Genomic DNA, 25,309 nt, shown 5'->3' with positions numbered 1-25,309 from the left:
TAACTCTTCTTTAAATATTTGGTAGAATTCACCTATGAAGCCATCTGGTTCTGGAATTCAATTTGGGTAGTTTTTTTATTAGTAATATAATTTTGTTACTCTCCCCACCAACACCCCAGCACCTGCCCTTTATGGCAGGCGCTTCTTTGCTGGTGATCCCACCATCCTAAAAGGATGACTCTCTCCCCAGCTTAGCATGAATTCTACTGGCACTTGCTTCTCATGTCTGTCTTGCTAATGATTTCAGCCTCGGGCAAGTTTCCTATGGATTCAGTGAGGCCGAGGAATGAAAATGGAATGTTCTTGGGTTAAAAGGGTTTATTACCCAGGTTGTTCTTCCAGTGATAGGTTGAGCAATAGAATTACATCTGCATCCAACAGTCTGCAGGTTTGTAATCCTCCTTCATCTCTGCCTTTGCCCAGAGCACTGGGCAGAGTTCTTTATATAATGACTCAGTCAATAATAGCTTATTGCCTACAGGTGCAGAAGCAGTAGCCTAGCAGTAGGCCAATTACATCATTAAGTAGTTTAGGTTCAGGTGAGGATCTTGGCCATAGGAACTTCAATTTTCCCCACAATGGCAAAGTGTCTAATTATCAAGAAAGGTGTTAAGGTATTAATTTTATAGTTTCTGGCATCTCAAAGGTCAAGTGGGATAAGCATTGAGTTGGGGCTCCAAAGTATAGGTTTTGGACCCAAACCCCATAACACATGTACCCATAGAGGAGGGGTTATGTTAGGTGGGAAGGATGATGGAGGTCTGGAAAGGAACAGTTATGGCTGACACACTTTCAGGCTCACTATGGAGGTACTCTCCACCATGAACTTCACCCACACCTTCTCATTCTGCACCAGAAGTCCATCAAGCAGAGGATTTCTGTCATCTCATCGTACAGGTGAGAAAAGCAAGGCTCAGAGAGGTTAAACAATGAACCCTTGGACACACTACAAGTGGCAAACCCAGAATTCAAGTCCAGGCAAGCTGACCAGCCCCAGAGCCTGCAAACTTCAACCCCATGATTGCTAGGAACCTGTGTTTTGCTGGGTTCAGGTGCAACAAGTTCACACACAGGCGATTTTGGTTGTTCCTACTCTTGGGAAAGCACCTCAGTGCTGCTTCAGTAGTTCCTGAATTGTTCCTTTAAAGGTTCTGAGAGTATCATGTGTTCTCATTTTGTAGATTAGGATGGAAAGGAGACATTTTACTATATGTCTAGGAGACCAAATTAGATCCAAACTCACTGCTATTCAGAGTCCAGTCAGTTGGTCAGGTTTCCAGGCCACATGTTCTCTTAATTTCCAAAGGTTGGTCTGAGTTGGTTAATTTTGTGTCAATTCATAGGATGTTTTGGATGCGATTAACATTTAAATCAGTGAACTCTCAGTGAACATATTGCCCTCTACAACACTGATGGGCCTCATCCAGCCAATTGAAGACCTGAATAAAACAAAAGACTGGACTCCCCAAGCAAAGAGGAATTTTGCAGGAAACTACCTTCAGACTTTATACATTCTTTTGGTTCTGTTTCTCTGGAGAACCTGAATACACTGGTTAAGTATCTCCCCAGGAATTAATACATTTCTCCCATGAGAAAATGGAACTCTCAGCTGAAGAGAAAAGACATGTCTCATTCAATTCTTTCAAATACCATATGAGCAAATGCTGGATCCCAATTTTACAGATGGAGATATTGAGGCCCAGTGTGTCAACTTACTCAGTGAATTGGCAATTGATGCAGAATTAAAACTCCACCCTTTCTAACTTCAAAGTCCACGCCTTTCCCACTACCCTGGTTACTCTCCCCTCCCAGACTCCACACCACCCTGCACACTCTAACAGTCACGCTTGTGGGGAAAACACCACAATTGCTCGGCTTCCTGGCCCAAGTTTGCCCGCCACCATCAAGGACAATGCTTTTGCTGTTCTGCCACTCACCAGCACTGTGGTATAAGGCCTAAAATGAGTATTATGTGCTGGCTTGATATCTAAAACTAGAAGGGCCTTGAATGGCCTAACAAGTACCGCTCCTCTCTGCTCCCAAGGATAAGATCTCCTCCAGTCACAGCACGGTCCCTGCCTATCCAAGTCACTCAGTTCAGTTCCCTGTCAACTCACAGAGAAATAAAATATATATGGTTTTACACTTGGACATCCTTCCACAGTGGTACTTGTAGGTCCAGCTAACAGCTAACATTCCACCATCGAGTTGCCCTGTAATTTATCTCCTATTGATAGATGCTTAGATGATTTCATCTTGTTTTCCATCTCAAAATATCACAAATCTCTGTGCATATGTCTTTGTATAGTTGTGAAGCACACCAGACATTGCATTTGTTGCTAATGTAGAAAAATGTCACTAAACTGTATTATTTTAGTTTAAAAACTGGAAAAGAAGAAAACATTTGAAGCTAGCTACTTGAAACTCATTATACCTTTGGCTACATTTAACATAAACATCTTTTAAATCTAGCTATAGGTATGTGACCTCATGGAGTGCTCTGATTCATTATATGACAGATTTATGCAACTCTTTGGAACAACAAAATAGCATTTATTTATACAGAAAGTAATAAACATGAAATATTGCAATAGGTAATGATGTACTGCTTCTGTAACAGAACTAAAAATTCTTTCATTAAAAATACGTTAATAAATTTAACAGTGGAGTTAAGGGCTAGCAATATCGCCCCCAAGTGGCTCATTTGGGTACTGTCCCATCGGGAACTGAAGTTAATCACTTCCCTGACCACGCTTCCTAAAGCAGCAGGGCCCACTGTGTGGAGCTCGCCTTGGGGATTCTTTAACAACACAGCATCTACTCATTCCTATGACTCTGGGTAGAAGCAGAGTGACACTGGGTGGCAAGGGTTTCCTCAAGATTCAGCCTCCTCGTGGGTAGCTGAACATGAGAATTCTTCAGTGAGCTCAAAGAATTTTAACTGCCCTTCACTGGCGTATCTTCAAGATTTCACAACCCCTCAACTGTCTGTCCTCAATGCTGACAGCCTGATGAAACCCTCAGAGTGTTTTAAAAAATGTGTGTGCTTGGCTGTGGGTCTCCCTCACCTATAGAAACTGATTCTGGGGTCTAGACAAAGCCAGACTTGAGCTGGTTTTGTTCTGTCTGTAAAGCCCCACAGGTGATGTGGTGCATAGCCGGGCTGGGAGGCACTGGAGCGGCCAGTAGGTAGAGGGCAGAGAAAGAAGAGTGGCATCAGGGGAGGTCTGGAGGGGCGGACAGCCAGCATCCACCTGTCCCAAGCACTCGTTTCTGCCCTGCTAAGGGCAAGGGCAGGGACCTGGAGTTGAGCTGTTGCAGACTTGTTCTTACACTTGAAATGCCCTTCCAAGGTAGCGCTCCCACAGAACGAGGAAATAAGTCATCCGAGCATGAGGCCAGTGTTCGACCGACCCCACAGTCACAACTAAGCATTTGCTACCATGGCTTGAAAAGGGGCAATGCTTATTACTTAGTATCTCAGGGCCAAAGCTTGAGGAGAAAATAGGGCTTCTGGAGGGGTCCAGGTTAGTGAGAGCATTTTTCTCTTGTTTGTGCTAAGGAAAACAGGCCAAACTGGAAAGACACCTTGCACAGCCACCTCTGACAACTCAGGTATGACCACTGCAGTGTGCTTAAATGCAGAAGTGGGAGCTAACAGCTGGGTGTGGTACAGCTCTGCTTTTGGTCTGGGATAAGAGCTGGACCAGGGATTTATGGTTCAGAAATATTTCAACCACACTGGAATGTGACACTGGCCCTACCCCGCTGATAAGGCTGCAATGGCTGGCATCAGCCTAGCCTGGACACCAGAACTACAGCCCAGAGAAGGTGCCCCCCATTATTGCTGCAGAAGAGACAGAAGTTCTGAACAACTATGGCGTGTGGCCGGGGAAGCAGGCCCGCTCACCGAGAACGTGGGACCCATGGTCACTCCTGTTGGCATGGGGACAACGGCTACAAATTCACCTCCCTTCAGCCACAGGAAATTTAAAATGATCCTTTTTCTTGAAGAGCTGCTGTCATCGCCTACACATTATCTCTGGTTTGGCAGCCCTGGTAAGGAAGTGTTTCTGTCAATAGGTGATGAAACCAGAGAATAAACAAGAAAACATTTTCATTGGAAATGCATTTAACCAGACTATATCCGGGGAAAGCTTTTTCTCTATGATTGCCCAACGTTGGCCGCACATCAGAATTACTCAAGCAGCTTTATAGCATCCGATGTTTACACCATGCCCACCGCCCATTAGGCCAGACCCTCTGAGCATCAGTATTCTGCCAGCTCTTCAAGTGATTTCAATGTGCAGCTAAGGTTGCAAATCACCGGTTAAAGCACTCTGACATTTTTAAATGTCTTCATATTGAATGTGACCCCCATCTGCATTATGACAGTGACACATGGCTTCACCTTCCTTTCTCTATGTGATAAGTGCTCCCTAGTTGACCCCTTTCCCACCTAAAAGGGAGGTAAACTCTGGTTTAATGAGTTGTAGACTAAGCCACAGACTGATACTTCTTTCCAATTCTTTTCTTTATTGCTGCAGAGGACTTAAAGAGGGCACATTCTTCTGCATTCTTCTGTTCCTCAGCCGCTTCCTGGCAGTGAGGTGGTGGGTGGGTCTGCTAGCTCTCTGACCTCTCTTGGACTGGGAAGAGAGCCCTGGCGGGAGGACGCTCTGCTGCAGACTCCCTGTGTCTGTCATGCAAAGTGGCAGGCATGAGTGCCATGGACGCACTGGGCACCCCCCAACACGTGAAGCAGCCGTGGTAGTTTCCACGTGGGGTTCCAGCCGGTACCACAGGACCCCCTCGGTCACCCACCCAGTGTGCTCACATAAGGTAAGCCCCCAAAAGTGTGACTGCCTCCTGCAGCCAAGAGCACTGTATACATCTCAGCCCACAGCTTTGTTACTCAAAAAGAGGAAAAGAACACACCATCATCCCAGGGACCAGAGAAAGCAAAGGCATGAATTGCTAAGTTAGTCTCTTTGCTGTGAAAAATCACTGTAAAGTTAACCTCCTTGGATACCAAACTGAATGTAAAAGTAAAATCTCAGCTACCTCCCCACCAACTAAAAAAAGTCTGTAAGAATATCAAGGAAATAACATCCCAGAACAGTAACCAAGGTTCCTCTGGGTGTGAGATGAGATGATGGGTGATTCCCACCTTGAAACCGTTTTCCTAATTCATCCTGATTTACTAACTTTCTAGACTGAGCATTATCATCTTCAAAATCAGAAAGCAAACATGATTTCCAAACATTAATCAACTATTTAGAATCTAAATCTAATCAGCATTCAAAATTCTCTCTAAAATTCAATAGACTAAACCTTCTCAAATTACTTGTTCCTCCTTCTAATTCCAGCTTTGGAAGGAACCCACCCATGAAGTATCCGTATTTCCATTATTTCAAGGAGGATTTACTGATTTTCACACTAGATAATGTTGAACTGCTCCAGTTTCAGAAACTCATCAAATAAGGATTTAGTCTATAAAAATGTTCACATATCTGAGGTAAAAATGTGTACTGAAATTAGAGCAAACATATTTCTGGAAAATAACTGGTCCACGTGTATCTTCTGTACAGAAATCAGTTTACAAGTGTCTGTCAGGCTCCATCTGATATTGCTGGTCTCAGGTATCTTTGGCCTACCCCCTCACCTTCCCTGGGCACCCACGGGTCCCCAGACCCAGCAGCCTTCAAGCACAAGAGGTCTTATCAAGGGGCCAGACCTTGGGTGCCTCCTTTGTGCTCACAGAGTCTGGGCCGCTTTAGCTTCAGAGGACTGCTCTGCGGGTCCCCAGGCATCTCTGAAACATTAGCAAACACAAAGTTGGCAAGTAAGTGAAGACTTCTTTAAGAGCTGATACTTACAAAATATGTTTTGTGCCCAGACAGGGAACTGAACTGCCTGGCCAAGTCCTGAATGGATGTAAGGGGAAGGATCTTTACCAATGGTTCTCAACCAGGGATGATATCGTCTTCCAAGAGATAGTGGTAGTGTCCGGTGAATGTCAGAATTCGTTGGGGGGAAGGGGTAGCCTCTGGGGAGTTGCTAAACATCCCAGGAGGACATATTGCTACAATCAAAGGACAGTCCCCTCAAAAAGAATTACCCATCCCAGAATGTCAACGGTACTGAGGTTCAGAACCCGATTTATACCATTGCCTGAACCCACCATCTACCTCACCCTAAGTCCTTTCTCCAGACAGTGGTCCCTTGGCTAAGAATAAATAGGCACCCAGTGAGTTTAGATGATGGGCCTAGTAAAGCACCTGTGCTTTCTCAGACTGGCTTACAAGTAGGTGGTATTAATTTCTAAAAGAACAAAAAAGATATTCTATCTTTAATTGTATTAAACCAGTAATAGTATCACTTACCTGATTGACTTTCTTCTAAGGAAGAGGTGGAAATCATAGCAGATGGTGCAGAATTCAGTGGAGTATCTGTCTTTAAGGGTATTAAATTTATTCTCCTTAATGAAAAAGAGGAGTACATGGCTCACTTAGTGTCATCAAAATTGTTTTTATGTATGATACCAAATTTCAAAACTATCCAAAGGAAGCATTTAAAATTTTCAGTTGATCCTAATACACAAGGCATTAAAAATAATGTTAATGTGCCCACTTATTTAGTAACTAAGGATTATGTTAATGTACTAAGTTAAACCATGTCATTTATAACAGTCAACTTAAACCTTAACTAGTCATGTAAAAGTCCCCAAACTTGAGTTTTGTTAATTGCCAATGACATGTGAATGCTCTGCTGGATCTGCATAGAGAAGGCTATCCAACATGGTTTCTACAATGCAAAGCTCCAAAACAGAATTCTTTTTTAAAATCCAGTATTAATTTCCAACAACTATTATTATTTTTTAAACTGCAATAAGTTTGCAAGAGGAGAAAACTTCTTAAGAAAAGCTTAACACCAAAAATATTTCAAGAACACCTTCCCGCAGCCTTCCCCCACCTGTAAACAAAGGGGAAGGATCTATACCAGTGATTAGAAAAAAGAAGAAATTAAAACAACATTGCCATTCTGCAAAAAGAAATCAGAGATTCAAAATGAGCTGACCACTATACCTCACCCACATTACGGCTCTGCCAGCTCAGTGGGGAACATGAGGGTCACTCAGGGCTCCTCCTTCCCCGCCCAACCACACCATCAACCATGTTGCTTATCTGGGAGGTTAGGAGGTGGAGGGACTGATGGAGAAGGCAGCACCAGAGGGGATAACTTCCTGCAGTTCTGGGAAGGAACCTGGGGGCCAGCTGCTGTGTGACAAAGGGCTTGTCTACAGCCCTAACGGGGACTGTTCACCATGAGCCAGTCCGCTGGACTCAGTAAAAGCCACTGCAGGCAGACATTCCTCTGATTTCACTGTGGCGAAGTGCCCAGTGCTGCTCTGGGCAGAACACAGGTGCAGGATGAGGACCCTCTTCCTTAGGGGCTTACTATCCACCAGGGACAACAGGGAATAATGCAAACACCTGCTGCTGAATATGATGTGTTGTCACAGAAAAGGGCTGAAAGGACATCCCAATGGGCCTTTCAGGAAGACTCCACTGTCACCAAGTCCAGGGCTTCCCAGAGGAAGGTCAAGGCACAGAGGCCTCCAAGAGTGGGGTGCGCCCCAGGAGCCAACTGCCAGGTCAGGCGGGAGAAGCAGGTACACAGGCACACAGGGCAAAGGGGAACGACTGGTGACAGTCCCAGACAGCAGGCTGAGACCAAATCTGTCCAGGAGATGTGCACGGGAGTCAGGGCCTTCTCTGCCAGGTTGGAAACAGGACCCTGACAGAGCTGTAAGAGAGGAACAGCACTCACCTGTTCTGGAACCTCTCTGGCAGAACCTGCTGTGTGGACTCGCACCTAAGAAAGGCTTTCCGTGTACATTTTGTTTTTCAAACGTGGCAGCAATTTACTCTGCGATCAAGTGTGCTTACCGGGGTGTGGTCTTACTCCAGGTCTGCAGTGTGTTCAGAGTGACCCTCCGGGATGGGTGGGCTTTTGTGTTTTGACTGTTGAGCTGCAGGGTCTTCTTCTCCTCTGACAGCCCTGGGAAGGAACCTCTGGCCCCAGGTGTAGTCGTGGGGGTGTCCTTTGTCACTGCTGGGGCAGGGGACTGCTTCGCCTGAGGGGGTGTGGCACTGGGACTGCTGGGGTCCTGGGCTTTGCCGGCGGGGGTTCCCTCTACCAGTCTGGGTCCAGGAGAAGAGCCTTGGTGAGTCTGACTCTTGGTTCTCTTTGCCATATCAGGAGTTCTCACGCTCAAATCTGGCTTCTCCTTCAAAGGTATTCCAAGTTCATCCTTCTCAAAGGTCACGAATGAACAATAACCATCCGTGGAAGAAATGGCCAGGAAGGCCCCATCACTGGACCTTTGTTCCCAAAACAGGAGAAAAAGTTAGAAACCTTACCAAAGTCTATGGGCCACTCTGAACACTCTCACTACTAGTTAGAAAATGGTATTCAAGCTAAATCACAAACTTTGTTTGAAGGTAAAAGTCAGGGGGAAACACGACTAAAGGGTTTGTGTGAACTCCTGGCTCACACCCTCCCCTTCCCCAGCCTGACTTTCTAAGGCACTGTAACATCTCTGCACCATCATCAAATTCATCTAATAGAGGTGAGACGAACCTTCTTTTTCCAAGATAAGAAGACGAAAAAGAATTATAAAGAGCAAGCAATAGAGGGTGGGTGGCAGCCCAGGCTGGAGCTGGGCCTGAGTGAGCCGTGGTGGCTGAAGCAGGGAGCCCAGGGTACTGAGGCCCGCAAGCAGAGGTGGGGTGCCAAGTGCCGCCTCAGGAGAGCAGGCTTCTGGGGCCCCTCTGTGCTGGGAGCAGGGGCTCGCAGGTGTGGGTTCCTCCCAGAGGACCCAGTGAGCCCCCAAATGACAGGGCCCCCACTAGCTCAGGAGAAGCAGACAAAACCCACAGGGCAATCTGAACGGCACCAACGCCCACTGCTGTTAAAAAAGGAAATGGCATTGTAGCAAATTAGAAACCCTGTCCTCCTTATGTTGATTAACAGTAATGATAATAAGGGCCAAAGAGCCATGTGCAGCGATGCTCCCAGACACAAGGGTCTACCCCAGGCTCATGTACACAGCGCCTCCTCCATCCACCTTCCCGCGTCACAGGCCACTCACCAGGAGACATCGCTTAGCGTGTGGTAATGTATATTAGACACATAGCCGAAAGGGAACAGCTGCTGGGTGTCGTACAGAAGTACAGAGTCTTCAGAAGCCACAGCAAATACCAGTCGGTATGGCAGGCTCACCAGCTCCATGCCTGGTTCTTGTGAGGGCCCATCTGCATGAGCAGAAACAGGGACAAAACAAGGACAACAAGCAAAGGCTAAGTTTCCAAAGGAAACACAACACAAATTCCCCCAAAGCCTTCTCCCAGGGACATGAACGACATGATTTTACTGAGGACTAGTTTGCTATATGCTTTACAAAAATTTCAGTTCTTGATTTTTACATGAATATGTGAATACAGAGAACCATGCAGGAACCAGTGAGGACACCAGTCCTGGGCATGCAAGGTGCAACGAGAAGAGAAAGAAAAGATGTGTGAACCAGGCAAGCCAATCTGGGAGCCAGATCTCCTTACTATAAAGCAAATAAGGGGCACGGAGAAACACCTCATCTTGACATTTTCATGTTCTTTCAAGTTGATTATATTCATTCACATAAAGGGTTGAAAAGTTAAAAACAACTCCCAGACATGGAATAGCAGGGACCCAGTTTACCCTTCCACCTGAAACAACTCCAATACCAGGCAAAACCTGTGAAGCAACATTTTTTAAGACATTGACCATCAGGCAAGGACAGTGATCTGAGATGGGAAGCCAATGAGGAGAGTCCTCCAATTCCCTCAGCTGACTGCCTGAGCTCCCAGGCCCAGCAAAGGAAGAGGGGACCCGGGAGGCACCAGCAGGTCCGTGAGCTGAGAAGAGGCAGCTGGGAGTCAGGAGGGTGCAGGGCCAGAGACCCACAGGGGCCCTGGGTGCTCGGCGGAGCACTGGGCAGTGCGTGCATGTGAGGAAACAATCCAAGGCTGGAGCAAGAACTACAGGAAGAAACAGTGGTCCCTGAGGCTCACATAAGACCAGAACCAGTGCATGGTCCCACCAGCCAGAGCAGAAGGACCCCCAGCACCGATGAGAGCACTCCAAGGGCTCTGCCTCGGCCCTCGGCGAGATGCTGCCACAATCCCACCTCACCACTGAGCAGCAAGGCCCAAAGGCATAACACGTTTCCAAGTAACTTCCTGTGCCCAGCATAAAGCTCAAGAATATTTCTAAGAATAAAATAGATCTAGCATCTAAAAATAATTACCAGGCATGCAAAGATGCAAGGAAAAATGAGAAAAAAAAAAATCAAAACCAACGCTTCGTACTTTGAGAGTTATTACAAAAGACATTAAGAGTTATTACAAAAACGAATTCCACATGTTCAAGAAGCAAAAGGAAAGATGAAGCATATTAAGCAGAGACATGGAATATATAAGAAAGACCCAAATTAAACTTCTAGAAATGAAAACTACAATGTCACACACAGAAATACACTGGATGGCACAAAGAGCAAGAGAGTAGTGAACTCAAAATACAGCTGTAGCAGCTGTCCCAAACAAAACACCCGGAGGAAGGAAAGTAAACAGACCGTCAGTAAGCCATGGGACAGCCTGGCTGACTGTGCAGTTGGAGAGGGGAGAAATGACCTGAAAAATATTTGAAGAAATAATGGCTGACACACCCCAAATTTGGTGAAAACTATAAATCCACAGATCTAAAACCCTGATGAACCCCAAGCACAGGAAATATGAAGAAAACTACACGTAGGCACATCATAATCCAATCACTTCAAAGCCCCTGATAAGAGGAAAAACTTAAAAGCAGCCAGTGGAGGAAAAAATAGTAAAAAAAGCAAACAAAAATTCAGTTCATGGGTAATTTTACCACAAAGGAGATCGATAATGAATGTCATTCAAGCTGTTTCAGTAGAAAAACAGAACCGGCACTTTTATTCCTTTAAAGTTGCTTTAAGCAAAGAAAATATATTCTGGACAATGCAAAAAACTGACCCCTATTTGACATCATCAGTCTTTGCTCTGGCTCTTTTATGTGTAACTAAACTGAACCAAACCCACACACTCGCCTCTCCCCACAAGATAAAATCCAAATCACCGTCCCCACCCTGGTGACCCTCACACACACCTGCTTCCACCGCCGGCCTCAACTCAAAGTAGACAGGACAGCAGCGGACAGCAAGCGTCGCTTTTCCGGGACACGGGAGATGAGCAATAGGCCTAGAAGATTACCCACAGTGTTAGGAAAAGGCTCCATTACTCCACAAAGGCAAAAAGGAAGGGAAAGCATTTCAAATGCTTCCTTAATTGCATACCTTTTCAGATTTTTCTTGGAGAAAACATAAGTTGTGTTCGTTACATTTTCGCCAGATTCCACACAGCCAGCTGGGGAAGCAGGGAGAGGAAGGAAAGATGATGGTTTATTAAACTGTTCACAGTGAACACTTGAGAGGATCCAATTCTGTTGGGTAAAACATTCATCCCAAAAGATGTATTCTCAGAGCAGTGCTGCTGGACTGAGGACAAATACAGACATTTTGACACAGGCTGGCTCAGCTTCTCCACCAGGCACCTCTGCGAGGGCCGGGGCACCCCAGGCTGGGCAGGAAGAACATGGAGCAGGGAGCCCTTGCTGCAGACCTCTGCCTGAGGAGCTAGCCAGTTCCTGTGGTGAAGCACTGGGACTACATCTCCCGGACTCTGTGTCCCCTGGATTCCAACCTCAGATGCCATCCAAAGCCTGAGACCTAGGCCTTTACCCATCTGCCTGAAGGAGGCAGGAGGCTGCCAGAAGACCTGGCCCTCTGCAGACATCTCCAGCCGCCTGCAGAACCTGACTGCGCTGGCCAGCAGCCCACATGTGGAGGGCTCTTCTATACTCACCCCAGGAAGTACTTAACCAGGTCAGACCCTGTCTAAGAATGCCCATCAAACACATGTTCTTGGAAACATCTTTCTTGATATATGCACACACATGCATAATCTTATATGTCACCATTTCCCATCTGCTGGGGAGGGAAGATTCAAGACCAGCAGTCTCCACGCATCCCCCACCTCTCCTGCCCTTCCATCCCAGAGCAATCCATTTTAGCCAAATCACATCCTTTCTGCCTTTCCGCCATGCTCACCTAATCCTTACGACCAGTTATAACTCAATCATACTTATACTGACATGGTGAGGTTTTTTAGTTTCTTTTACAAAATGGAGTATTGTTTACTTTTCCTCATTGTGCTTCTCTCAGTTAACTGCTCATGAGATGACTTACACGGCACTAATGCATTCTTTTAGAGTAGCTACATGCAATTCACTATGTGAAAATACCATAATTCACTCACCCATCTGTTAATGAGCATTGCTTCATTTCCATTTTTTCTACAACTACAAAAACACTTGGAATAACATCCTCAAACATTTAAACACTGTTTTCATTTCTTAAAGGGATTGAGTCTCAGATGAGGGACAAGTTGGCTGGAGGGCCTATTTAGTGAAGATTGGCTGAGGCACTTAATGGTTACCAGGCTGCTTTCCAAAAAAGGCTGTAACAGCTCACATTTCTGCCAGCACACCCACGTTCCGCCACGTGAAAAGAATAAAGAGAAAACCTAACTATGTATCACTTCAATTGTATCTCCCCATTACTGAGTCTCTCAACTGCTTCCTGTGTGCGCTGAACACAGATGTGCTTTCCCATGAACTGCCTTGACTGAGCCCCTTCCACTCATTTCTTTCTTCTGGGTTTTTCCTTTGTCTTTTTGTTCTTCGTGTCAACTTGGAAGAGCCATTTTATGGTGTGTTAGCTCTCTCCTGTGCCGTGAACACCATCTTCCATTTCTGTCTTGGTCTCTTGGTTCTTGTCTGATGAGCCTTTGGCCGCACAAAGTTCTCTGTTCCAGTGCAGTCCAGTAGGTCTGTCATTTAGGAGCTTCTGGGCTCCCTGGCTCACTTCGGTCTTCCCCATTCCTAGAAAGTTCTCCTAGATTTTCTCACAAGGGTTTTACATTCTTACCTTTTATGTTTAACAACTGCATTCACCTGAGATTCATTTTTATGTAAGTTAGAGTCCAATGTAGTTTTCTTCCAGACAGCTGGACATTCCATCACCCCTGACTCAATAATCCACTCTCCTCACTGCAATACCATCCAGGCCAGACTTTAATTTCCTCTTGTCCCAGGTTCTCTTTCTGGACCCTCTGCTGGCTCACGCCCCTGCATGCTTACTCCTGTACCACTACCATGCTGACTGGGGAACAGCAGAGCTACAGCATCTTCTGACATCTGGTTGGGCAAAGACCTGCTCAAGTATTATTTTTATTTTCATATTTTTTGGACTATTCTTCGGCATTCTCCTAAACAAATCTTGCTGACTTAGCAGATCTGACCACAGCCACTTCCAACATTATTCCAACCAAACATATGCCTGAGTCTAGAACTTGCCGCAACAGGCTGCTTTGTTATCAACAGGAATAAAATGATAAAGGGCCTTATCACTAACTTTAGAACTATGACCTCTAAACACATGTCTAGTGAAGACGCATTCACTAAAATGCTTTCAAAGTTAAGTGTAAGAGAAAATGTCTATTAGTCCAGTGGCTCCCAAACTTGTCTGAATCGTTAGAATCACCTAGAAATCTTTCTGAATTCCAAAACCCAGGCCACACACCCCAAACCAATTAAATCACAATTACCAGGATAGGACACAGGTATTAGTATTTTCTGAAGCTTCCCTGGAGGCTCAATGTGTGGACAAGATGCAAACAACTGCCTTAACCACAACTCACTGAGTTGGAAAGCATCAGTAAGCCAGCCATCACCGCTGCTGCCTTTACCCCTCAACCAAAACCCTGTCAGACACACCTGGGGTGAGGAGCAAAGACCCGTCAGGAGTAAAACTGAGTCTGCGGAAGAATGACTTCATGCTGTCATCATGGAACATCCGGTAACTTCTCGCCTGTGGCATCCAAGGTTAAATGTCATTCCCAATCTTGAGAGTCACAATAAAGGTCTTATCAATTCCTGTTTTTTTTCTGTACATATTGTCATTTGTTACTGACATAATCAATGAAACTGAAATATGTTACAAATCAAATAATCACACAAGACTGAAAGGGTAATCAATCATTCATGAAAAATGATCTCCCGCTTTTATTAAGGAAAGCTAATTGTATATGTGTTTGTGTATTTATATTTGCATGGTTCTACAGTTATTAAAAAACAAACCCTCTGTGAGAACACACACCACAATGTTAACAGTGGTTTGGGGAATGAAACTGGGAGAAAGTGGAAAAATGACTAGGAGCCCTTTGCTTTTTATCTGCAGGTATACATTAGAATTCCAACTGAATTAACACTTTTTGAAAAGGAATAGTCCATTATTAAACCAGTAATCATAATTTTTCAAACAACATTTCTTGAACACCTGCATGGAACAGTTTTGCAACCATTCACTCATACTTTTATAAACATTAAGTGTTTCATTCTCTAGATCCACCATCATTCTGGGTGTGTGACCCCCTCACGCGTGTGAACTCTCAGCGTTAGCCGGCTCATGGCCCACCTGCCCTATCCAGCTGCCCTGGCACTGGATTTGCACCACATACCTTTTTTGTTCCAGTAACCGACTTGCTCCCTTTTTCCTAAATGCCTGCCTCAAGAGTCTTGATTCTTAGAGCACTAGGTCCTATTTTCATTCACCAGTTCTATCCAAAGTCCAAATCCTTCCTATTCCTGCATACCATCCCTATGGCTGGACCTGCTGTCTGCCACCAGCGTTTCCCGTCTACCTACCAGACAAGCTGATGCTTGACCCCCTGCCTTCCTGTTGCACAGTGCTGGGATCCTCCTAGGCCTGTAGTTCCTGACCCGCACTCCACCTCAGAATCCTGGAGGTCTTGTCCACCGGAAGCCAAGTCCCATCTCTGGGGGTGGGGCCCAGCACCCAGATTTGTTAATGGTCGCCACGTGACTGCACAGTGCAGCCAGGATTGGAAACCACTATCCTGCATCATCAGCTCAGGCCTCCAGATGCCCCATTTCCATGCACACCAGCCCGTCACACTAACTGAGCCTTGACTGTCCGAGAGGAAGTCATATTGTAGTTCGGGGGTCAGGTCCTAGAGGCCAGTAATTTAGCTGCAAGATACAGAGGCGCTCTGAGTCTCAACTAAAGTACTGCTAAAGTGGAATGTCAAAGTATTTCATACCTCTCCTTCAGCCCCTATGCCAGACAGCATCTTTGAGACATTAAATGCCACACGTTTCTTCTGTGTGCTGTATACCCTCAGGATCCTAAATAAAGAAGAAAACTCTGATTTATCTCTTCTAGAAGTAAACTGTTTCTCATAAAAACAATCCATTACCAAAACTGAAAATCACTTAAAAACCATTTTTGACCTATAAAACCATTTACCAGTAACTGTGACACTTAGTTAACTGGGTAATTACAACAGAGGCAAATATTAACAAACTCAAGGCTATCACTAATGAAGTGGGGAAATACGTCATAATTTCATTTTTTATTGAATGTTTCAGCTTGTCAGGTAAGATGTACTTTAGGCTTTTGGCCTTATTTTTCAGGTCTTGGACATCTGGCCCAGTGGCAATCTGTATGACTGTGGCAATGTTTATTTTATGTTGAATGTTCCTGCCCTCAGGGATTTGTAAGAGTAAAGAAAACACCAGCAGGGAAGTTTGGTCATTGGTAAATCATATTATTCCCCCTAGTTAATCAGATCGTTTCACTCCTGATTGCCTGAATAAAACATATATCAGAAGATAAATGACATTTGGAATATAACAGGAGACTCTCTGAAAAATAAACACTAACTTCCATATTGTTTTCATTCCAGGGCCACCTGAAATTAAATTTGTTCTAATTACAAGCACTTGGATAAATGTACAAAAGGACCCGACACCCTGGATTTTTAAAAATTATTTGTTCCCAGAACACAATTAAATGCAATTATATCAGTAAACACAAGATCTCCTTTCAAAAAGCATAAACTTTTATTTTTACATTAACTTAAATGTAGTCATTAACATCACTATAGCAGTAAACTAGACTAAAAAAATGAGCTAAATATCCAACCCTACCACTAGGAACCTCTTATTAAGTCATATTATAAAAGACTTTTCCTTGAAAAGTTTCTTGTGAAATTCAAATTCAATTCAAAATTCTTTCAGCACTCATTCACCTGTTCAATGATGATTTACTAAGTACTGACTTTGTGTAAGGTGCTCCACTAATTTGTTTCCAATTTCTTATTACATTGTAAAAATAACAGTAAAATAAAATGCTCTATGTGAAACCAAGAACAGAAGAATCAAAGCTAGACTATGGCTTACATTGGTTAAGTTGAGATAAAATACCTCTCCAGAAAATTTCAAGCCAACAGAGAGGAAGGTAATTTGCCACATGCTAACATACCTGTCACAGCTCAGGGTGGCGACATACTGACCCAAAGGGTCCCAGGTGACTCCTTGTACATAACTTTTATGTTCATTAAAAATTGAGATCTTTTGTCCTACAAATAAAGCACACAAGAGCATTACCAACACATAATCAAGCCCAATGGTATAAAATACAATTTAGGTATTTTTCCCTTTATACCATCATTTACTAAGTACTAACTTTGTGTAAGCAGGCAGTAACTGAGAGTCCGTGTCAAGCTCTGTGTCGGACTTTGGGTACAGAGATGACTTCTCACAGCCCACTCCCAAGGAGCTCAGCTTAGTGGCAGAAACAGGCCATCCAGCTGGCAAGCACACTACAACTGGACGCTGAGGAGGGGGCAGCTAACACAACAGGGATGGGTTCAAGGAGAGAGCTCAGGTCAGCCCTCCAGACAGGCAGGAGGAAGGGGTTTCTCAGGGAAGAAGGCATTCTAGCAAATCCATGGGTAAAGACACGTAGACAAAAGGAGCAGTGTGGAGGGGCTGAGAACTGTCAGAGGGTAAGGAGGAAGCAGGGAGGAGAGGGCCAACCAGAGACCCTCTCTGCTAGGAAAAGGTCCTGGCTATTAGGTGTGGCTAAGGGCACACCAAGCTGGGAAGTGTTCTGCAAGGTTAAGATCAAGCAGGTTTGGAAAAGGGCACAGGGAGGTGCCACTAGTCAGGAGGTAACAGCAGGTCTGGTGAGAGGTGAGGGCTAAGGCAGAGCAATGCTACCAGGATGTACATGGGAGTCAGGAAATGTCTAGAAGATAAAACCAGCCACACACAAAGAACACCTGGACCAAAAGAGGTAAAAAAAAAAAGCCACAGCCATTCTTAAAAAACAAAAACAAGGCCCTTCTCCTACAGCCCCTCACCCCCTCTCCCAACCTCTGCCACCAGGCTGCCTCCCACCATACCCCACGCCCACAGCTGCTGCACACCCACACCACCCCACATGGCCCCACACTGCTGGCCCAGTCGCCCTTGAGCTGCCAGGGACATAAATGCATCCCATGCTCCAGGCTGGAGTTCCTTCCCCTTCCCTTAAAACTCTTTTCAGGGAGTCTGCTGGGATGAAGGTGGCCCTGGCTTAAGGGACCCTGGAGATTTGGAGGAGTTGCTGGGCCCACAGAGGGGATCTGACCTCACCAGAGAAGAGGGACACTGAGGCCAGGAAGGATGAACTTGCAGCAGCCCCACCAACAGGGTGGTGGGTTTAACCAGCTATGTGCAGCGCTAGACGTAGGACACTAAAAGTAGGACTGTCTTTTGCACGATCCAGGCTGGATCTGTCTTGGTGGGTCAGAGGGAGGACAAGGGCTCGAGGAAATTGACTGTGTTTGTGATGGATAATCTTGGGGGCTCACTGGAGAAAATGAGAGGCCAGACGGGGGACAGAGCCAGAAACTGAGGCTTAGGGGGATTGAACACTCAGGGATGGACCGAGCAGGAAGCGAAGGCAAGAGATGGAAGGAGATGGCTCAGGTGGAAGCAGCTTTAGGCTGCCTGACAGAGCAGGAAAAGTGACGGCTTCCACATCAGCCCTGCGGAGGCACCACAGACTGCCCGGCAGGGCCACTGTGCGCAGGCGTGCCCTCCAGAAGGCCGTCCTACAGGTCACCGCTCAGAGTGTGGAGCAACCAGCGTGATGGGCAGGGGAAGGACTCACAGCATGCGAAACTCCTTAAATAAAAATTGATTGACTTGATCACTTTGTCAGTTACACATATTTTAAAAAATCCTTCACACACACAAATATGACAGTGGTTCAGGACATGACCATGATTTCTACCAGCCCTGTCTAAACTGCTCCTTTGTCCCGTGCCCTTAATCTCAGGAGTGGCACCAATATTCACCTGGTTGTCAAAAGCCTGCAGTTACAGCTAATGTGTCTGCAAGCCTTGTCTGCTTTTTTCAAGTTATACCCTAACCCCATCTTCCATCACTAGTCCCTGCCCAGCCTCGACGGCCTCTCCTGAGTTGCTTTTACACCACTGCAGCTTCCTTGTCTTTCACATTCTCCTAGGATGATCTACCACAGGCAACCCAGAGCCATCCCTTGGAAACAAATAAACTCACATTGCTTCACTAATTCAGCAGCATGCTGGCACACCTAGGGCCCAATTAGAAACCCTCTCCATGATCTGCAGCCCCCTGGCCTGGCCCCTACCCTCTGCAGCTCCTTGGACACGACAAGCAGCTCCCACCGCAAGGCCTCTGTGCTTGCTGTCCCCACCACCTCATTCAAGTCTCTTTTCAAACACCACATGCTCAGAGAGGAATTCCCCAGTCACTCGTCACACACCTGTCACACCCTGACACCACACCTGTCTGTACATTAGTCTGATGCCCACTAGGATGCAGCCATTTTGTCTGTGTATGTTTCCAGCACCTGCGATAATGCCCAGCATGCTGGCAACATTCAAGGTCATTACAACTGGCGGCAGCAGGGAGCTGGGTGGACTGTCCACAGGACACTGAAATTATCCAAGACAACGGCCAGATATGGGGAAGAGAAGACAGTGACACTAGTCCTCCATTTTGCCAAATGTCAAGGACAGAGATGAGGCAAGACAGAGGATGGTTCGTCTGGACAGCACAGAGCTAAGGGAACAGAAACTTTAGAGTCGGCAGAAAGGACTATGCGGCTGGCCCTGCAGTGGCACAAAGGGCAGCTCCACTCCTGACTCCTGCCAGGGCCTGGCCTGCAGGAGAAGCAGCAGCCTGCACACAAAGGAGGGCAGAGGAAGAGGTTTGGGAGAAAACAGCCAGGCTGAGTAAAGGACTGCAGTGGATAACCTGTCAGGCCCCAGCTACTCCTGGCTTTGGCATTTCATGGCTATTTTTATTCTGCTACTTCTCACATGTCTGCCGTCTCCCAAACTAGAGAAGAGGTTTTTAAAAGCAGGAAGTGCCCTTGGCTTTCCTTGCTTACCATCCTAAAATGGAAAGCTGACCCTACCTACCTCAACACCAAGCTTTCAAAGCCCCATTGATTATAATGACTGGCTGATTTTTCCAAAATCCCGAAAGGCAGGGATCAGCCTGTGCGGTCATGGCTGCATCCCCAGGCGTGTGGGCTGCATCTTGCTTTGGCACCAGTAACTCTTGACACCACAGCTAAGCCTCACACATTCTCATCAGACCTGAAAAACTGCACTGGATTCTCAGCACGTGGAGCTAATCCCTAACCTTTAAGTCAAGCACTTCTTTTAGTTCCCTAATAAAATTCTTCTTATGCCCTTAATGATAAAGCAGACTAGGCTTCTGAGACACTTAGAATATTCCATCCTCTGACGATAACAAAATCATATCAGCTACCTTTATTGACATCCCATATGATGGCTGTGTTATCCACAGAGGCTGAAGCCATCAAATTTCCATCAGTTGCCCAGGAAATGTCATACACATCTTCTAGATGGCCCCTAGAATCCAAAGAGGAAAAAAAGGGGAAAAAGCAATTCTTGTCTCAAGAGGAGAAAAACTATCAAAAATTTAAAGGCACTCTTAGGGACCAACATTAGAGTGGGCCCGTAGAAATTTCCACTGCAATTATATTAACTATAGCCACAATTTCCTGCCTTCAAAGATATCTGTGTCTTTAAATTTGATTCAATTTGACTAAGGAAAATTTTAGAGCAGAAACTAAGAAAATCCACTTTAATCATGTTTATTTTTTTAAATTATCCCTTTATTTGTTTTGCATAAGTTTTAAGTCAGATAAATTCAAAATGCCTATCAGTTTAATGCATTTAGATCATAATGACAAATCACTCCCCCTCCCCCGCTGTGGGTTACCTCAGGGTTTTTACGACAGTCCAGTTCTCCTTATTCAGCTGCGCCTCATCCTCGTCCTGAAAAGCAATCTGTTCTGTCTCCTTATTGTCGTTCACCTTCCACAACAGAATGACTGCGTCTGTGGAGTGGTTCAGGTAAAGGTAAGCCTTGCTATACTACACATTCCCTTATTTCTGGATTTCTAGGGTATTAAACAGTATTTCTGTTGTTCAACAGACACTATAGCCTCAATGACTTACTTCTAAGAATTTGGACAGGAAAATCAGGTTTGCCTTCTGAACCAAAACTCCAAAATCAAACTCATACCAGATCAGAGCTATGCAAAGTCACTATAAACAGAAGAATCCCCAGGCCAGTAAGACACCACTGCAAAGCAAGTGGCCACAGTAACAGATCTAAAGGTGTAACTTATAGATGGCTGAATAGGAAAAAAAAAAAAAAAAAACCATCAACAAGAGGGTTGGCCAATCGTTCCTGGATGGGTAACTTTCAGCAAAACACTTACTATCTTGGTGCCTCAGTTCTGCACCTCTAAGATGGGGTAACATCTGCCTCATGAGGCTGTCATGAGGAAGAAAGGCCTTTCTACACAGTGCCTGGCTTGTGCTATGTTAGCTGTTTAACACCCTGGATGCATCTGATGGTTCGTCTGACATCATCTGCTGTCTAGAGTCTTCTAGCTGTGCACGTTCTGACTCCATACTTACCATGAAACCTTGTGACCATGACTCGGCTTCCCTTTGAGGAGTGCCCATAGGAGGAGAGAATGAGCCAGCTGCATGTACACATGGGTCTCATTCTAAATTAACTGGAGTCCGGGGAGCTTGGTTGAGAGATGAGATTGGCCCTGACAGATGGGCGCTCTCCACATGCTAACAATTTCTGGGCCTCCAAGCAGGAGGAATTTGCAAAACAAGCACTGCCCCGACTTCTCAGAAGTCAGCCTGCCAGCCTCCCCAGTGATGTTTCCTCCCACTCCGCACCTTGCCCCTCCGTATACATGGACATCATAACACTGTACTTAATCAGGTCTCTTCTCCTCCTGCAAACAAAACCTGAGCTTTCTGTTTTATTTTATACTGACTCTAGACTGTTCCAGCATTAAAGCATGTTTCAAAGATTTATGTTTTCTGTGTAGCGTCATGCCATTTAAACACAAGCAGAAAATATGCATCGATCTACTCCCACCAAACAAACAACTTAGAGGGCCACTGAGATCATGCTCCCTAAGCCAATGAATTAATTAATTACACAGACATAGAATGGACTGTGAGCAGGTAGATACTAAACTAACAATCAAACAAGGCCTGAACAGTTGCTGTGGGACTCTGCCAGAATGCTAAGCACCTTTCTATTTGTCTCCAAACCAGCCTGGTGGGAGCAAGCGGGAAGCATCTTCTCAGTTGAATGTCCTCCATCCCCTCACACCCTGGAACCTTATTTAACTAAACTATTTAAATTGCAGGCTGGGAGAGTCAAGAGACCTTGAAAATAATAAAGCATATCTAGCTCAAATCTCACTGTTTAATGAGAGATACACAGATATCTGGTTTCTAAAGAATTCTGAAGTATAATCCGGGAGTCCCTCCTTGTCTGCAGTTTCAGTTACCCACAGTCACCTGCAGTCCAGAAGCAAATGGTCCTCCTGATGATAAGGTCAGTAGTAGCCTAACACCAGGTCACAGTACCTACATCATTCACCCCACTGCCTCTCATCACGTCGGCATTTTATCACCTCACATGACTCAGATGCATCCAGGGTGTTAACCAAGGAGGGCAAGTACAGCACAGTAAGATATTTTGAAAGAAAGAAAGATACTACATTCCCATAACTGTTATTACAGTGTATTGTTATAATTGTTCCATTTTATTATTAGTTATTGTTAGTAATGTCTTACTGTACCTAACTTATAAATTAAACTTTATCACAGGTATATACATATAGGAAAAAAAACCGTACAGTTGTTCCTTGAACACAGATTTGAACTGGGTGGGTCCACTTATGTATAGGTATTTTTTTCAATAAATATATTGGAAAAATTTTTGGAGATTTGTAACAATTTGAAGAAGCATTTTCTTTCCTCCAGCTTACTTTACTGTAAGAATATAAAATATAATACACATAAAAGACGTTTTAACTGTTTGTTATTGGTAAGACTTCCACTAAACCACTGACTACTAGTATTAACTTTTCAGAGAGTCAATAGTTATATGTAGATTTTTTGCCCACCAGTGGGAGGAGGCAGCCCCCATAATGCCACCTCCCCCACTTTGTTCAAGGATCAACTGTAAATACTGGGTTGGGTACTCTCCGTGGTTTCAGGCATCCACCAGGGGTCCTGAAAATGTCATCTCACGAGGAGGCACACTGTACTCACCATCTCCTCCTGATGCTAAAATTTCCCCATTTGGAGAAAAACGCACAACATTGACAGCTTTGGTATGTCGAGCAAGATTGGACAAAAACTCAACAATGGCCTTTCCATCTGGTCCTTTTTCTACCTTCCAGATCTGTTGATACCAAAACATTCATTCAGAGAAACACAGCGAACACCTATACACGCCACTGTGCTTACTCAAATATTATGCTTGTTTTCAGGAAGATTTAATTTTCCTTTTGAAACATAAAACGGAACTTCTCCTACCTGAAACATAAACCAATAGCCCCCTAGCCTTTCCTCCCACATCCTTCTGGCGCAGTCTGCCCCAAAAGGAACCTGGCTTAGGATTCTAAAATACGGGCCTCCGGTCATCTAGGAAACAACGACCCAAGAAGAAAGCAGCTTTCACTGCTTTCAACTGTTCACTCCAGGCCCTCAGGGCTAGATGAGAATGTAACTTGCATTTGTTGACCTTAGTTTTTAAGTATGAGGAGAACGCGGCTCCGGGTACTTCCCCGCGCCTTTCTATGCCCGTGCATTTACCCTGACTGTGGTGTCCACGCCTGCGGACGCCAGTCTGTGGATCCTCCCGGCCGAGCCGTGCTGGAAGTCCAGGCTGTACACCGGCTCCTTGTTGTGCCAGGCTATCTCGCAAGTGATGACTTTCATCCTCCTGAGTCTTGAAGTTGCAAGAACTTCGTCAGGCACCGTTCTTTTTCCAAAGAACAAAATGCTGAAAGTTGTTGGTAATGGATATTACGGGAGGAAAGGCGCACTGAACGCTTATTATGAGCCAGGAACCCTAACCATTAAAAATGTGCACGGTATTGGGAAAGCTTGTTCATGTCGACCTCTGACGTAACACCTTGCGAGACCCACCTAAAATGCTTCTCGGAGCCGTGGCTCGGGTTCTGTGCTATCGCTACGTCTGGAAAAGCAAAGGAAATCAAGGCCCGGCCCGGCTGCACCCTGCCCCCGCCAGCGAGGGGTAGGCGGCGCGCCCGGAGCAGGCAGCTGCTGTCGGGAGAGAACTGCAGGGGGAGGAGGCTGCAGAGGGAGGAGGCCTCAGAGAGAGCGAGCCGCCAGGGGTCGGGGGCTGGGGGGCCGCCGGGGTGAGGAGCCTGCAGGGGGAAGGGGCTGCGGGGGTCGGGTGCTGGGGGGCCGCCGGGGTGAGGAGGCTGCAGGCGGAAGGGGCTGATGAATGGGAGGAGGGGGCTGCAGAGGGAGGGGCCTCAGAGAGAGGGAGCCGCCAGGGGGAGGAGCCTGCAAGAGGAAGGGGTTGTCCCGGGAAGGTGGCAGCGGGGTACCCCCACTACCCTCCTTTCCAGGCCTCACGGGACGCGGCGCTCCTCTCGGGCCGCCAAGACAGGGCCTGGCGGGGAGGAGGCCGCGCAGAGCGGGGGCTGGGTGGGGACCGGCCGCCCGAACGCGCGCCGCTGGCAGCTGTTCCGGACCCCGCGGCCCGCCCTCAGCGACAGCCTGTGGCCCCGCCCGGCCCGGCCGGGCGACCCACGGGAACGTCGGAGCCAGCGCCGGGGGGACCGTACCTCCAGGGATGCGGCCAGTCCACCAAACCACCAGCTCCCGCCGCCGCGAACGCAGCTTCCCGCGCGACGCAGGCCCCACCTCCGCGCGGGCGGGGCCCGGAACTGCCGCCCCCTCATGGGCGAGGCTACTGGCCGCGGAGGCGGGTCCTGCGCCGCGAGCCCTAATCTGGGCGGGCTCCTGCGGGTTCCTCTAGCCGTTCGTTCAATGACTTCTTCCTTGTTGATTCATTTCCTCAGCAAACATTTACTGAGCATCTGCTACTTGCTGGACCTTATATCTGCGCGGGATGCACAGAGACCTCACCCTCAGGGAACTTCAGTCATGGGGAAGGAAAAGAAGAGCCGCCCTGCCGGACGGGCGCGGAGGCGTAACGAGGGCGCCCTGACTGCCGTCCCCTGCTGGTGCAGCGAGTATCTGAGAGCTGTAACTTGTATCAGGCCCTCTTGGTCTCTGGACTTTCAAACATTAACACAGAGACTGCCTTCGGGCCTCCTGTAGTCAGGTACACAAGTAATTATAAGAAAAAGATGAAGTGAAAAGGAGCGTGAGAGGAGCCGTGTGCTCCTAACAGCTCTGAGGACAAGGTTATCTGGGATCTGAAGACTCAAAAGGAAGATTGAAGAGAAGGGGGCATTTAAAGTGGGCTTCACATGGTGGAGTTCTGGAGGCGCAGCTCTGGGAAATGGGGATTCAAGCTACAGAAACCCACGGTTGACGTTAGAGGCACGCAGAGGGAGCAGTGGGATGGGAGATGGGAAAGAAGGGTTGGGGCAATGACCCATTTGGACGTGAATGAGCAGGTCATACAGATTTGTGTGTTTCCAAGGCAATTTTAATTCTCATTCTAAATTAATTGGAATCCTGGTTGCATACATTAGTCTGGGAGTTTGGTGGAGATGAGACTGGCCCTGACAGATGGGCACTCTTCTTGTGCTAACACAGATTTCTGGGTTTTCAAGGCCAAGAGACTTTGCAAAAGGAGGGCTGCCCTCGGCAACCTCACAGAAGACAGTCTGTCAGCCACCTCCAGATGATGTATCCCACTCCCC

The 25,309-nt window shown here is 46.4% G+C and overlaps 1 protein-coding gene across 8 annotated transcripts; it reads right to left on the bottom strand.

The window, feature by feature from the left end:
- Positions 1–2,532: 2,532 nt before the first annotated feature.
- CHAF1B (chromatin assembly factor 1 subunit B) lies at positions 2,533–24,366 on the bottom strand. Of its 8 annotated transcripts, none has more exons than XM_036899261.2 (15): positions 24,260–24,366; positions 23,256–23,424; positions 22,710–22,842; positions 20,332–20,449; positions 19,855–19,958; positions 16,526–16,622; positions 15,303–15,387; positions 13,957–14,050; positions 11,417–11,486; positions 11,230–11,321; positions 9,158–9,320; positions 7,953–8,387; positions 6,387–6,481; positions 5,738–5,815; positions 2,533–4,699 (listed from the first exon to the last, which is right to left on the bottom strand). In XM_036899261.2, the coding sequence occupies exons 2-15, from the start codon at positions 23,379–23,381 to the stop codon at positions 4,536–4,538; spliced, it is 1,854 nt and encodes a 617-aa protein (XP_036755156.1). In that variant the 5' UTR covers positions 23,382–23,424; positions 24,260–24,366; the 3' UTR covers positions 2,533–4,535. The 8 variants fall into 8 exon arrangements, 7 of the variants coding, with proteins under 7 accessions (XP_036755156.1, XP_036755155.1, XP_057360404.1 ...); XM_036899260.2 differs by having other exon boundaries at positions 23,256–23,445; positions 24,260–24,355; XM_057504421.1 differs by having other exon boundaries at positions 23,256–23,391; positions 24,260–24,327.
- Between the last annotated feature and the right edge of the window lie 943 nt (positions 24,367–25,309).

Source organism: Manis pentadactyla, chromosome 1 (assembly GCF_030020395.1).
Source record: "Manis pentadactyla isolate mManPen7 chromosome 1, mManPen7.hap1, whole genome shotgun sequence".
Taxonomy (NCBI): Eukaryota; Metazoa; Chordata; class Mammalia; order Pholidota; family Manidae; genus Manis; species Manis pentadactyla.
The sequence above is the reverse complement of the archived record's forward strand: the minus strand, read 5'-3'. Positions and strand labels throughout refer to the sequence as shown.